This window comes from Procambarus clarkii, chromosome 27 (genome assembly GCF_040958095.1).
Source record: "Procambarus clarkii isolate CNS0578487 chromosome 27, FALCON_Pclarkii_2.0, whole genome shotgun sequence".
Lineage (NCBI taxonomy): Eukaryota > Metazoa > Arthropoda > Malacostraca > Decapoda > Cambaridae > Procambarus > Procambarus clarkii.
Genome location: NC_091176.1, coordinates 17,505,735 through 17,520,068, shown reverse-complemented (window position 1 = coordinate 17,520,068; position 14,334 = coordinate 17,505,735). Strand labels below are relative to the sequence as shown.

At 39.9% G+C, this 14,334-nt stretch overlaps 1 protein-coding gene across 1 annotated transcript; it reads left to right on the top strand.

Annotated features, from left to right (window-relative positions):
* Positions 1–1,465: 1,465 nt before the first annotated feature.
* Pfdn2 (prefoldin 2) lies at positions 1,466–11,465 on the top strand. Its single transcript, XM_045731600.2, has 3 exons — positions 1,466–1,649; positions 5,782–5,905; positions 9,759–11,465. The coding sequence occupies exons 1-3, from the start codon at positions 1,498–1,500 to the stop codon at positions 9,930–9,932; spliced, it is 450 nt and encodes a 149-aa protein (XP_045587556.1). The 5' UTR covers positions 1,466–1,497; the 3' UTR covers positions 9,933–11,465.
* Positions 11,466–14,334: the final 2,869 nt, after the last annotated feature.

Below are 14,334 nucleotides of genomic sequence, written 5' to 3'. Positions count from 1 at the left end.
CACTAATTGATGGTCTGGTCAACCAGCCTGCAGTCTTGGAGTTCAGCCTGCAGGCTTGGAGTTCAGTCTGCGTTGAAGAGACATTGTCAGAGACATTATTGGCCAGGCATCTCTTGTTTGAAAGGTTCTTGTTATCCTTCCAGCCATTTATCTTGCAGTTGTGACAACTATACTTTTTTGAGATATATATAAGAGTTGTTACATTCTTGTACAGCCACTAGTACGCGTAGCGTTTCGGGCAGGTCCCTGGAATACGATCCCCGCCGCGAAGAATCGTTTTTTCATCCAAGTACACATTTTACTGTTGCGTTAAACAGAGGCTACAGTTAAGGAATTGCGCCCAGTAAATCCTCCCCGGCCAGGATACGAACCCATGACATAGCGCTCGCGGAACGCCAGGCGGAGTGTCTTACCACTACACCACGGAGACTGGAGACTTTAATGTGTCCTTTAAAAGTATGGTCTTCCCATATGAACACATAAATAGTTTATTATCTACACTGTAATCCTTCATATAGAATTTAGAATTGGGTGGCAGCACATTGCTGTGTATACCTAAGTTTGTTAACAATAATACAAAAATACATAATTATTCACAAAATCTTTTATATTGCTTTTTCGTTCTACAGTGTGACTTAACTGCGTTTTATCTTTGGTTTCCGTTTTTACAATGGTGTTTTTTTCACGTCACAGGAAGTGGTGAAGCGTACGGTCCTCGCTCACCCCAAACACACTACATATGAATGTCGTTTTTTAGTTCTTTTTTCAGAGTTACAGCCCCGCTCCTGTGCCAGGTAAGTCCACTACGGGTTCACCTTAACCTGTGCTAGAATGGTCCAGGACGGACCGAAACGTCGTCGTCCCTTCAACTTCTAGTGTGTGGTCTGGTCAACATACCTCAGCCCCGTTATTGTGACTCATCGCCTGCATAACCTGTGCTACTTGGAACTTTTTGTTCCAAGTAAGTGAATCTATAGCAACAACAACTTAGTTCGTTTGACATTTTATGTAGGTCATTTTGCGGTTCTCAACTTCCAGTACTTCTCTACTGCTCAAAATTAGCACAGTTGTCTTCGTTGTCAACTCATAATGCGGGATCCTGGGTTCACAAATCGTTGGCCACGTTTCCTTTCGCCTAATGCATCTGTACACTTAACAGTAAATAAGTAACTAGGGTTGCCTCCTGGGAAGGGTCATTAGTTCGACCTTGGGGAGGGACTTCGATATAAGCATAAAGTATACATATACACAGGTTTCTGTCCCCGACAAAATGAAAAATGAATTATATATATTGTAGTGGGATTCAAATTCACTACACAAATTTAACGAATGGAATAATTCTCAGTTGTATATTTTAACAATTGAAGAAACAAATATGCAAATAAGTAAAATGAATGTATATTTTTCTATAAAGGAGTTCTTGACATATATTGATATTTATACTAAGTAACTTGAGATAAGAACCAACATACCGGTCCTTCACTGAACAAAACAAACATGGCAGACAAGAAGCCAGTGGTTCCCATCCCCAAAATCCTCACTAAAAGCGAGGGGGAAGAAATAGTACAGAAATTCCAACAAATGAGAAATGAGCAAAGATCGTTAATGGCCAAGATTTCGGAGTTGGAGCAGGACTTGAATGAGCACAAGTGAGTACTAGAGCGAGAGAGAGATGACCGAGCGATCATGGCGGCGGCCAGTTGAGTCATGCTGGTGGTGGTGGAGCGAGGCGTTGCCCCTCTACAGTACCCGTGTTCGGTGGCACTGTGTTCTGGTGCCTCCCTGAGCCTTCATTGTGTTGGCCGACTGAAGTTTTGTAGTCAATAGAAGGGACAGGTTATTTCTGAGCTAGTGATTACCAGTCTATGATCGATCACCGCTAATGTTCCTCTCTGAGTTAATGCAAGCAATTAGGCAGAGGGCAGGCAAGTCAGTCTCCAGTATTTGACAGCTTCGCAGCTGGTAATAAACTACACTGAATTTCAAGAAATATTGTATGTACAGGTTTTGCTATTGCATTGTTTCCAAGTAATTAGAGTGGAGGTCTAGAGTGCCTTGTCAAATATATCCAGTAGCACATTTCTGGGTCTAAAGAATAGTAATTGCTTCACTGAAATGCAACAGAAAAGATCCTCGGAAGCAGGTTGATAACTTCATTGTGACCTAAATAGCGAATATACATAAGTTTTTTTCTTAGGTGAGGTAAGGATAGTGTTTTTGGTTTAGTTTAGCTTCTCTAATTTCATTTATTATGCATTTCATACACATCCTATGAGTGATTGTGGAAAAACTGAGGTATATAATAGGCTCAAGAACTGAACCCAGGAAAGGTTTGTCACATAATGCATTCACGTACCGTTCTGCGGTGATCTTCAAGCTAAGTAGCGCATGTTTCTGGTGAGTTTCTTAAAATTTTGATTTGCCTAGCATGTGCCTCACCCATTCAGTAGGTTGTGCTGGTAGGAAATTGACAATGTGCATGTATTACGTACAGTAAGAAAACTTGAGACACTTTGGTAAGATTTCTTGTTCAGTTTGAATAAATATATATTTTTTTATTAGGCAATAATAATTATTCATAAATACTTGAAAATGTTCACCTTTCAGTTACATAGTGACATAAGGTATGTGAATGGTTTTGCTGACAAAGCTTTCATTTGGTCAGATCTGCCTGAGCAAGTAATGAAAATGCCTAGATCTACTTTTTTTCCCAAGCCTAAGTTTAGCAGTAGTAAAAAGTCTATTGACTTTATTGGGTGACCCCATAGATATGTAGTTCTTCTTGTATTGTAGTATGATAGGTGTAACAGCTAATGTAGATTTTATTTTATATCATTAAATTTTTTTATTTTTTTTGGTATATTCCTGCCCTCAAGCTGTTCAACGGCATTCCAAGGTGGTAGCCATCTCCCTCTTTTAAAAGCATCTACAGTATATTGGCTGACTCATCAGTTCTATCCTGCATTTGGAGGTCAATGTGGGATGAGGTCCATAGGAGACAGTCTCTTGATTCCTGCATTCATGATTTCATTGTCTTACTTTGCTTCAGACACAAGCTTGTTACAGTGTAGTCTTTGAGTATAGTCGGGAGTGATAGTCATTTACAATTTATGTATCGACTCTGGATACATACCACATGAGTTCGGTTATCTGAAGACAGCTAAACCAAATATTTGGGTTATCCGGCCATATTTGGGTTATCCGGCTTGGGGAGTAGAAGAACTCCCAAAACCTTTCCCTGGTAACGATGTCTGGCTTATCCACTCGGTTCCTTCCCATATAGTCTTGATAAATGAGCTTAGTATACCATTATTGTACTTGTTTGAGTACAAGAAATATGGCAGGCAGTTGTCTGAAGAATGGAGGCCCTTGTTTTTTATAGATACCCCTTACTTGGAAGCCATCTCTCGGTTGTAACTGCATTTCTGGCAGCACCAGTGCAGTGGTGTAGGAAACCATCAGTGTAAATGGTTCGGGGGATGGAGCATTCTGTGAGCAGAACATCAATCTGGCTAAGGAATTGTACTTTAAATTAATGATTGTGTTGATCTTTAATCATTACAGTATTTTAAATCTGAAGAGTTGGCTAGTTATTTGTAAAGGGATTATCTCCCATGGTGAATGGAAGTGATATTGTTGTTTCTTGGTGGACATCATGAACATAAAATATTCTGAGCTCTGTTGCAGTTTTAGTAATTAATTTTGAGGGATTCTAACCTTTGGCATCTTGAATCCAAATAGAGGATTTATTCTAGTTATTTGATAACTTATGCATGGTGTATTGAGTTTGTTCCTTGTGTTTAATAACACAGTCTCTTTAGACTCAGTCTCTTTACAGTCTCCGTGGTGTAGTGGTAAGACACGCCTGGCGTTCCGCGAGCGCTATGTCATGGGTTCGTATCCTGGCCGGGGAGGATTTACTGGGCGCAGTTCCTTAACTGTAGCCTCTGTTTAACGCAACAGTAAAATGTGTACTTGGATGAAAAAATGATTCTTCGCGGCAGGGGATCGTATTCCAGGGACCTGCCCGAAACGCTACGCATACTAGTGGCTGTACAAGAATGTAACAAACTCTTGTATATATCTCAAAAAAAAAAAAAAAAAAAATTGTTCACGCTATTGTTAGGCACCCAGGCATCACCGGGTTAGGCCATCAAGGTTTGGCACCCAAAAAGGTAGGCGTCCCAGAACATCGCCTGGTTAAAAACTGCTACTGAAAACCAAACTATCAAGCAGAACCCCTAATCCGAAAACAGACATGTCACAACCGCCACCGCGCCGCTGTCTGTGCAGCTCCTCCCCCCCCCCCCCTCCCTGGGAGAGGGAAGGGGGAGCCCCAGACCCCTGTGCTGGCCATCCAACCCCAGTTCTGAGGCTGATGTTTTGAGTGGTGGGGAGCTTCATGCTCTCCTCTGGCACAGAGGAGAAATATATCCTTTTTCAGGATTGTAATTCTGCTCTTTCGGTCCCGGTGGTAGGTTTGTTCGTTTGCAGCATTCTCCTTTTCTGGTGAGGAACGATACGGCAGCTTTCCAGAGAGGTCCTTGGGTGGTTGATGCTTCAATGGTTCAGCTGAGGGTGCATCATGTGTTGTGTTCGGTTGCGACTCTTAGGCACTATCTGCTTGCCACGGCCTCGGTGGCCTGGGACGCGCTTTGGGTTGACCCAGTTTCCTTTTGTTCCTGTTCCAGGACTCGGGGTCTCCCAGATCGTCTGCAGGGTTATTCGGTCCAGCCAGCTTGCGGTCTATCCTCGTGCCTATGATGTTTACAAATTTGCTCTTTTAGCTGCCATTTTTGGTAATGCTGGTATGTCTTGGGCTGACATTCGGACACGAGGGTTTTGGAGGTCGAACAGGGTCTTGGCCGTCCTTTATCTTGTTAATGTTCCTGGCCCTAGTCGGGCATGTGTTGGTTTGGGTCGCAGGTTGCAACCAGTTTTCTCGTCTTTGAGTTGAGGTACGAGTGGCGGCTGCCTCCCGGGTAAGTCCCTCTTTTATTTTTCTGTGGTTAGGTAGCTCTGGGAAGCCGGAGGAGGGTTCCACAGAAAACCAGCATTGAATGTAATGAAACGCCACTTTCTGGGCGAGTCCCGGAGGCTCCCCGGCAACTTTCCCTTCCTCCGGTCGACGGTATTCGTGTTTTTTATATTTAGCCTCAGAACTGGGGTTGGATGGCTGGTGCAGGGGTCTGGGGCTCCCCCTTCCCCCTCCTGAGGAGGGGGGAAGCTGCGCATACAGTGGCGCGGTAGTGGTTGTCAATCCTGACGTCACAATTGTCAGGCTTGATCAATGCTGGTTTTTTGCCTTAACGCAAAAAAATCAATGCTGGTTTTTTCCCTCTGAATCATGGTTCTAATTAATTTCTTTTTGCTTGGCCCTTATGTCACTAACTGTCACTAATTTACTTTGGTTCCGTGGTGATTTATACTAAGAATATAAAAAAATATTCAAGAAAACAAGAGAAAGTGTAGAGAAGTCTGGTGGTGGTGCGCACTTAATGACGGCTACTGGGAAACTGACTCGTCTGGGGGGGGGTGTTTACGAAAATTTTGAGTACCGAACATGAAGACGGTGTTCGAGTGCCGAATTGTTCGAGTTGGGAACTGATTGAGTACCGAGGTCCTACTCTAAATAGATAGCTATGGTGGGAAAGGATTTGAAATAGAAATTGGTTTGATCAGGCATTTACGACAATATACTGTATCTGGTAGAGAAAATGTTGAGTGCAAAATTAACTTACAATATTGCTGTGAATACTTATTCTTGTAATTTCTTTTCAGGATTGTAATTGAGACACTCCAAGATGTCTCTCCAGATCGTAAGTGTTTCCGCATGGTTGGAGGAGTCCTTGTAGAGAGAACTGTGATGGAAGTGTTGCCTGCACTACTGAACAATAAAGAACAAGTTAGTGACTTATTTCAATAGTTTTTACTTTGGCCCAAAAAAATATATATTCAGTAATATGCACACTATATTTATGGCTTTCAGCCAACCTTTAATTACATTGTACTTTTAAAAAATTGTCTTAAAATTAACCCCCGCATTGTGCACCTGGTTTCGGCAAAAACTTCATAGTGCAATTGTCAAGTATATATTTTTTATTTTTGTAAGTGTTTAGGTACAGTAATGTTAATGTCAAAATGTTTCCAAATTCAACCATTTTCATTTCAAAACACCGAGTAATGAAAACATTAAAAAAACATTAAAATACAGCCTTGTTAATTTAAAACGAAATAGCACAACTCTTGGAGCACTCTGCACAGTACAGTGGTAATGTTAAAATTTCAACCATTCTGTTGTGATTTTAAGTATTCTGTGAAATACATATCATGCCTTAAATTTTTTTATAGCTTACTAATGCTGTATGGATGCTGCAATAGCACCTATCTTGAGGTTATCTTGAGATGATTTCGGGGCTTAACATCCCTGCGGCCCGGTTCTCGACTATTAATACATAATTATGGCCTCCATAATTATGTACTGTCATTTATTTTCTTCGCATTATGTGTAATGTGTTGTTCCTATGGATATGTACAGTTTTATTGTTAATGTATGTGCTGTTTCTGAATTTCTTTCTTTTGTACACTTTTAAAGGCTTAACATTTTTTTTGTAGCTTTCCTCTTCCAGCAGATAAGAGGACCTCGAACTTATCAGTTTAAAACCTGAGAAATCTCATTAACAGTTCATCCTTTACTAAATTAGTTAAAGGTGCAAAAAAAATCAGTTTAAAACCTGAGAAATCTCATTAACAGTTCATCCTTTACTAAATTAGTTAAAGGTGCCACTTTTGCCTTTGATTAATACACTTCATTCATTGCATTTGTTTACCTAAGAGCTTTATTCTCCTGGTGACTATTGCCAAATTGTCTTATTTGGCAAGAAGTATTGCTGCCCCATAATTAGCTTATATTACAGGGACCAGTAAGGAGGCGATCATTGCACGAAGTGTATTTAGCTATTCCCTTTGTGTAAAGCTGTCTTGTCCCTTTGTGTAAAGCTGTCTTGATGCCCAGAGATGGATTTCTAGCTTGGGTATGCAATTCTGGTATGGGATGATTTTTGGAGGGGGGCCAAACGGTGGCTTCATGAAACTAGCCGCACTGAGATAGCTCCTCACATGAGTCACGTCAACCTATGGAGTCCTTAATTGCCTATTGGAGACCAGAGCCAGAACCTGGCCCTTACAAAAGAGCAGGGAGGAAGGGGATTGATAAGATCACTCTCACTGTAGAAACATACAGACAGGAAGCAGCAAATTGGGCTGACCACTTCCAGGTAGCAGCACCACTGGGAGCTGCCGACTCCCCATACCAATAATTCTCGGCCCTCTGCCTGATGTCCAGCAGTTTGGACCACTCCTTGAGTTGCCACCCTTGAGTCCTAGATAAGTGTTTACCATCCTTTGGACTTTGGTCTTGTTGGGGGCCCATTTACTTGTGTGTCTTCAATATTTATTGTGTTTTACATGCCTGTGTTTACAAGCATTGATTGTTGTGCAGACTGTGGAAACTGTTCACGTCAAGCTGCACAATTTTAACGTTGCCTTTCCTTGGGAACTCATCTGATGATAGCCCTGACAGGGTAACTGGGAACGGGTGTGTTTGGGAATTCACCCCATAGAGGCTGGCCTATTTATTGTACAAGGTGTCTTGCCCTGAGTAATGCAATGGTCTTCAACTCCTCTGAGAGGTTCTGAGATTTGGTATATTCTGGGATTTATTGATTAAGGGATGCACTAGGGTGTATGTACTTGTACTTTACATACAGCATGCTGGCAGTGTCTTTCATAACTGTGTTTATGCTCAAGATTGCACTCGACATCAGCTCTTTCAACGAGTGTCCCTATTGCTTGAGTGTCCTTTTCGGTCCTTTCCTTCAGGCCCTGACAAGTCCTGCAGGTCTTTGGTGTGCTTCATTATGGATCAACCTGTTGAGTCTGCACTCAGTACTTTCAGGTTCAAAGAATGTCCCTGTTGGGCGAGTGAGTCTTTCCACCCTGAGGCCTGTGATATTTGTGTTCACTGGGTCTCTGTTCTAGCTGAACCGTCTTCTAAGGAAGAGGCTTATCAGGCAACAGCCGTTTACGGACTTGTTTTTTATTTATTCGTTGTTTGCAGCTTGGTGCTCATGTGGATACCCTGTAATTGACCCTTATGATTAAGGATTTAGGATTTAAAGTTAGAACAGCATGTGAATTCCACCTATTCCATGTTTGTTCCCTCCTCCTTCCCCTATAATGTCATGCCTCTAGTTGTTTTCCAGCCCCTCAGTTGAGTTCTCTTTCAGAGAGGTTCTGTCTCTGCTGCTTTGAGCAATACTCCCAGGTTAGGGCTTCACCTGGGGTTGGTTGGAGTAGGCTCTTGTTGGAACTGGATTCTTGAGCAGTTGTGCTTTCTTTGGCTTTTGTCTCTTTTAGTCATTACTGTTCTTGGGCATTGCAGAAGTGTGCTTCTGCTTGGGCGGGGTATTGCATCAGCCCTTTCATGGTTTGCTCCTTTGACAGCATTCTGGGGAGACTGTTTGCCTGTTTTTGCCAGCTCTTTGACCTGCAATGTGTGGGCCTTCTGGGTTGTTCCTGCTTTCTTCTTGATCCTCTCATGTCCTCAGCCACATCCATGGTGAGGAAATCTCTTGCATTACCTGTGGTGACTGGTTTGTTGCCCTATGTGATCCATTCGCTGTTACTAGGGTGCATTACTTTCCCCTCACTACTAGAGTGTGGCATCATAATTGCCCTTGTTCTAGCCTTCTTCCATTGCATTCTCCTACTTTCCAGGATTTGTTTAGCCCACCTATGTGACTCTGGCTAGACTACATATTGGCCATGCACTCGGCTCTGGGGCATTTAATTGACCGGCTCCTTTTTTACCAAACTGCATTGTATAACAACTTAATGTTAGTGTATCTTGTAGAATGTTCTGATTTTCAGGATGTTCCTGAATCCATAAATTCTTATCTCCCAGTATTGCATTGAGTTGTTTGTCCCTCGATAGAATTCTTTGAACCTGTGATACCCTCGATATTGCCTGTTTTTTTCTCGTTTATTTATAGCATCCTGAATTATATTTAGGCTCTTGATTGCTCTGCAACACATCCAGTGCTAAGTAGTCTCCCAGACTTGATACCTTCTTTTGATAATTATTTGCTTGCAATTATTAGTCATGTAGTAATACATAATAATACAACAAAGGTATTTTTTATATACAAAGAGTGAAAAGTGAGTGCAATATGTTAAAAATGGCAGCAAGGGTATGTAAAACTATCAGATAATTGTAGGCATTATATAAATGCCTTATATAAAAGAGAAAATTGCTGAACTGTAATAACTTTGAATAAGGGATTGTCACCCCATACTAGTATGAATTGGGAGGGAGTGAAGGTAATATATAAACTAAGATAAACAAAGATGTAATCCCAATGGAAGAAAAATTCAATTTCCAAATGTTTCCCATTTTTTTTTTTTTTTTTTTTTTTGTTGCTCCTGTCCTTTCCCTTCATTGCATGGTGCTGGTTCCGATGCAGAAGCGAACTTTTACCACTGACCGTTTACTGGAGTAAATGGGGAACCAGCATTTTTTGCAACTGCTGTACTAGATTGGTTTATCTTTGTAAAAATGTAATGTAATGCTTAAACCAGACATACGCATGACTGTTTTTTTGGGAGAACACTCTTACTTACAAAATCTGGCAGTTAATTTTATGTTTAGCTACACACTTAAATTATTTTACAATATTTATATGTCTCTCTTTTTTCAGTTAACAAAGGTGATAGATAGCCTCAACTCGAAGCTGGTAAGCAAAGGAAAGGAGGTAAATGAATACCGTGCGAAGCATAATATCAAAATTAAAGGTCAAGACGATATTAAGGAAAGTCAACCAGCCGAATCTACAACTGGCACTACAGGCGTCCTCGTTGCTAATAAATCCTAGTCATGCTGATAACTCGTTTTGGTTAATTCACTGCCTGAGAGCAGGTTTTGTTTATGAAGTTACAACTTCCACAGAGAACTCTAAATATGAAAGATGAAATTGATTGTGAAGGTAATCTTGTATTAACCTGTTAAATCTTCAAATTATGCAATGAGAATCATACAATAATGGTTGGCAGTCCAGAGTATTGAGGTGAGTTTGGAGTCATATACAGTTGGTGGAAACATCCGGTATGTAGAAAAACCATGGTATTGCCCGTGAACATGTTTACTTCCCGGGGCAAACGACGTCGATGTAACATTGAGTCATCGTTGATCCTACGTTGATTTAATGTTATTAGAGCATGTTTTGCCCACTGGGTACTTATACGTGAATGTGATAGATGGAATCTGTTGAAAAGATATTGTGGCTATCTTTTTCATCTTATCTATTCATGAGGTACTCTGAACAATAGGCAAGATCATCACTGCCAAGAACAAAGTGTCTTCATATGTTGTATAGCCATATGGAAGCATGTATTGGATTTTTATATCCTTTATTTGCATGCTCTGTAGGTTAAGTGTAATAACTATCCTAATTCCATGTATCGATGCATAAGAAAACCGTTTAATCCTTATTTAGTTTTGTGCCTGCTTGAAACTTCATCTGTCGATATGCTGTATTTTCCCTGCTGAATAAAATTGCTGTTCTGTTTCCAAGACTTTGTGTAATTTTATGTATAGTTTATCTCTATATATATTTTTTTTATATTTGCAATGATCAGGTGGCTCCATATGGCACATAATTAAAGACCTGTATGGCATATAGAGTTACATCAGCAGTATAGGATATGTGCTGATGTATATAGAGTACCCCCCCCACCTTTCTACTCCAGAGCTACTGTTATAAAGCTACTTCTATTATTTGATATGTTCCTAGTGAGAACATGTATTTCCTTTTGTTAAAATATAATACCAATAGCCACTTTTGGTAGCAAGATTTTTTTTTTAAGTGGATAATGATTGTTGCTAAATTATTTATTAACATTTTTATGATTGGTTACTCTGGAGTTATGAAAACCGATTTAAAAAGATCTTGTGTAAAAATTGTCGGCTGAATTTTGTCTGTAAGCTTCGAAATGAAGTGTGTACCAATGTGGTTCTCGACCTGTTTTTTGTTGAATATTGTTAATGTTTAAATTGGGAGAAAAGTTACCAGTTGGACAAAGGTTTTTCAACGGCAGAGCACGTGTTGGCTTTCCTAATTGCATACATTTTAATACTAATATTTATCTGTGTTACAAACAAATTGTGTGCGCTCCTGTTGTTACTGATATTACTTAAATCACCATATTGGTTTTTCTTTTATCGTAACTAAATCCAAAAATGGGACGCTTAGCGATAGGTGATCTGAATTAACCTTGCCGACGCTGGTAAACATGTAACAAGTTTGGTTAGTTCAATTTATTGCAGTTGTTTCAATTAAATGATATACATCTTTGATTATTTACATCATTATGGAAATAAATGTTTTAAAGGGTGAAGCTTAATGAAAGTCATTGTTTTAACTGCCTCGTTATGCTATAAGAAATATTTTTAGGTTTGAGGTACAGAAGATATAGGGGTTTTGTATGATCTCGGGCATATTTAAGCTGCATTGAGTTTTGTGATCCTTGATGAAGTCCTTGGTGAATCCGATATCTTGACATCCTTTGTCTTCTTGATCTTGTAATGACACCCCGAAAGATACCTAGTAATTTTTAAATACTCCGTGACTGGTGGTTTTGATTATTTGGATTATATTATAATGATAATTATACCTAATTATCATTACCCAATTTCCCCATTTTCATTGGGTGGAAGAATCGGCTCATAAAATAGGAGAGAATTTTGAAAAAGAAAAAATTATTTAATGAATCTTGCTTCCCTATTCACCATATCTTGCTATCGAGCATCACTGAAAGCCAGTATTAATCACACTCGGATATCCCCCATTCTCTCGTAATACTAGGTGTGCAGTGCTCAGGAGTTGTCATATGCAACCAATACACTACTCCATCTCGGCCTGCTGCTAAAGAGCCTTGTTCCCTACCATATTACGTGTATGGTGCTTGTCATGAGGTACACTTCTAACTACTGGAACATCTGGTTACAATATATATACAAGAGCAACTTTTAGAATACCTCGGTGATATTGCTTAAATATCTTGTTTTATAATTAAATAGCAATTACCTGCATGAAATTTTTGATAGTGGGCCTTGGGCAATAATGCAAGAAACTCAAATTGAAAAATCATTTCCTGTTACTGTATATATAATTTAGATTATAAAGATTTTGGTATCTTATGAATAAACAAGACGAAAGTATGATAAAATTAATGGCAGTGTATTAATCTGATTGTATTTGGCTTTAGAAAATATGAGCACCAAATTTACTAACAGAGAATTATGTTTTGTTAATGTAAAGCAATGTGCTAGAAAATGACCATTAATAATATTTAAATGCATCTCCACATTATATTACAATGCTAAATTGTGTGAAAAATACATAAAAGGAATGGCTTTTCAGACCATATTGGCTGCTCTATTTTACTCATTTCTGTTGCATTCACACATTATACAAGAGCATGCCTGTCCAAGGTTGGAAGACACTTGGAGGGATTAGCCTTACCCAACTTTGCAGGGAAAATGGTCTGGGGGTACAGATGTAGGCTGGTTGGGGTTAGCCCAAGTTAAATACTTCAAGAAATTTCTCCCTATAAACCTCCCCCCACCCCACGTAATTTTTGTGGTCTGAAATTAAATTTTGGATGTGGTTTCCTGTAGAGGTTAAAGTTACTCCTGCTGTTTACCCCATGGGTTTTCATAATTTACTAAAATGCTATGAATTGAATTAATCCAGGTTACAGTGAGGAAGAAAGTAGGGAGGATCGTTACAGTGATGAAGATGGATATAGTGATGTAGATAGGATAGTACAGTGGAACCTCGGTTTTTGATTGGCCGTGCTCGAGGTTTGCCTTGGTGCTCAAGTTTGTTGATACACGTATGGGCCGACTGAGCACACAGCAGCTTCTATTTACCAGTGTCTCCCGCCTAGTGACGACCGCGCTTGAATTCTTTGTGGAGAATTTCAGTGTTTTTGTGCTTTTTTGGTTTCTGAACATAAAAGTTCTTATTATATATCATGCAATGGGTTACAAAAAAGTTAGTGGTAAAGTTCAACCTAAGAAATAGTTGAGAGGATGACGATAGAGGAAAACGAGATCATTCATAGTGAGACAATGTGATGTCTCGCTACAAACAAGTGTTAAAACGTAGGGAAAAACAAGGGTCTATAGACAAATTCTTAGTAAGACAAGCAAACAGTGAGCCGCAACCAGGTCTTAGTGGTGTGCCTGCAAAACGTAAGAGAGAGAGTACCCCAGAAATGTCATTACTGCTGTTATAATGGAAGGGGACTCCCCCTTCCAAACACTAACACCTCCCCTCCTCCCCCCTCCTTCCTCACTGTCTTCAATACACCAACAAGCGTCCTCAATAAAGGTAAGATATACTTGTACTTATTGTAGTACAAAATAGTAGTAGTAGTATGTATAAAATGTATGTTTCAGTTAATATTTTTTGGGGTGTGGAACAAATTAATTCAATTTACATTATTTCCTATGAGAAAATTAGGTTTTCAACCCGTCTCTGGGAACGGATTAAAATTGAAAACGGAGGTAGCACTGTATATACAGTGAAGATAATATGTAGTGAAGCTGTGGGATGAAGGAAGGTTGGGGGGGATGGAAGAGAGGGAAGATAAAAAGAGGAGGAGATGATGATGGGGGTAGAGGGAGGGGGAAAAGTGCAGAGTGGAAGAAGGGGAAGCCGAGACGAGAGAGAAAGAGGGATACCCATACCACTAGTACATTGTATACAGATACACACTCCTTGTAAACTACATCCAGCAAGTTTTGTCCCTTACAAAGGGACAACACATGTCCCTTTGTCCATGTGTTGTCTACACTTGCTCCCTGGTTCCTCATTCACCATGTCTGCCAGCCTTCCTTTACTTCAATCCTCAAATTTATTAATACACTTCCAGACTTACCGTCGTCCATTCATTCAACGTGACTAAACCGTTCCACTATGCTCTCCTATTGAGGTTTACTGAATTTTGAACTCTGCACTTCTCAATGTTATTTTCATTCTGTGCTCAATATGCTGCATATCGCAACACATGGGTCTCGGTGTCATAATGTTTTACTGCTCTAATTCTTGATTTGTCATTCCACACCATCGTCTTGCAACTATTCATAAGATGAGGCACAGCCACTTCTTTATGCTAATTCCTATTTGCCTCATTTTCTTTTTATCCTAATTAGGGCTTTCATTGTACCAGTAACCTCCATGATTGCCCTTCTCTTAGCTGTGATTCCAT

Bases quoted from the DNA above. Each gene is read 5' to 3' on its own strand.
- Pfdn2 (XM_045731600.2), top strand. From the start codon at position 1,498: ATGGCAGACAAGAAGCCAGTGGTTCCCATCCCCAAAATCCTCACTAAA. The intron at 1,650-5,781 runs GTGAGTACTAGA...ATTTCTTTTCAG, and splicing joins CAGGACTTGAATGAGCACAA to GATTGTAATTGAGACACTCC. The intron at 5,906-9,758 runs GTTAGTGACTTA...CTCTTTTTTCAG, and splicing joins TACTGAACAATAAAGAACAA to TTAACAAAGGTGATAGATAG.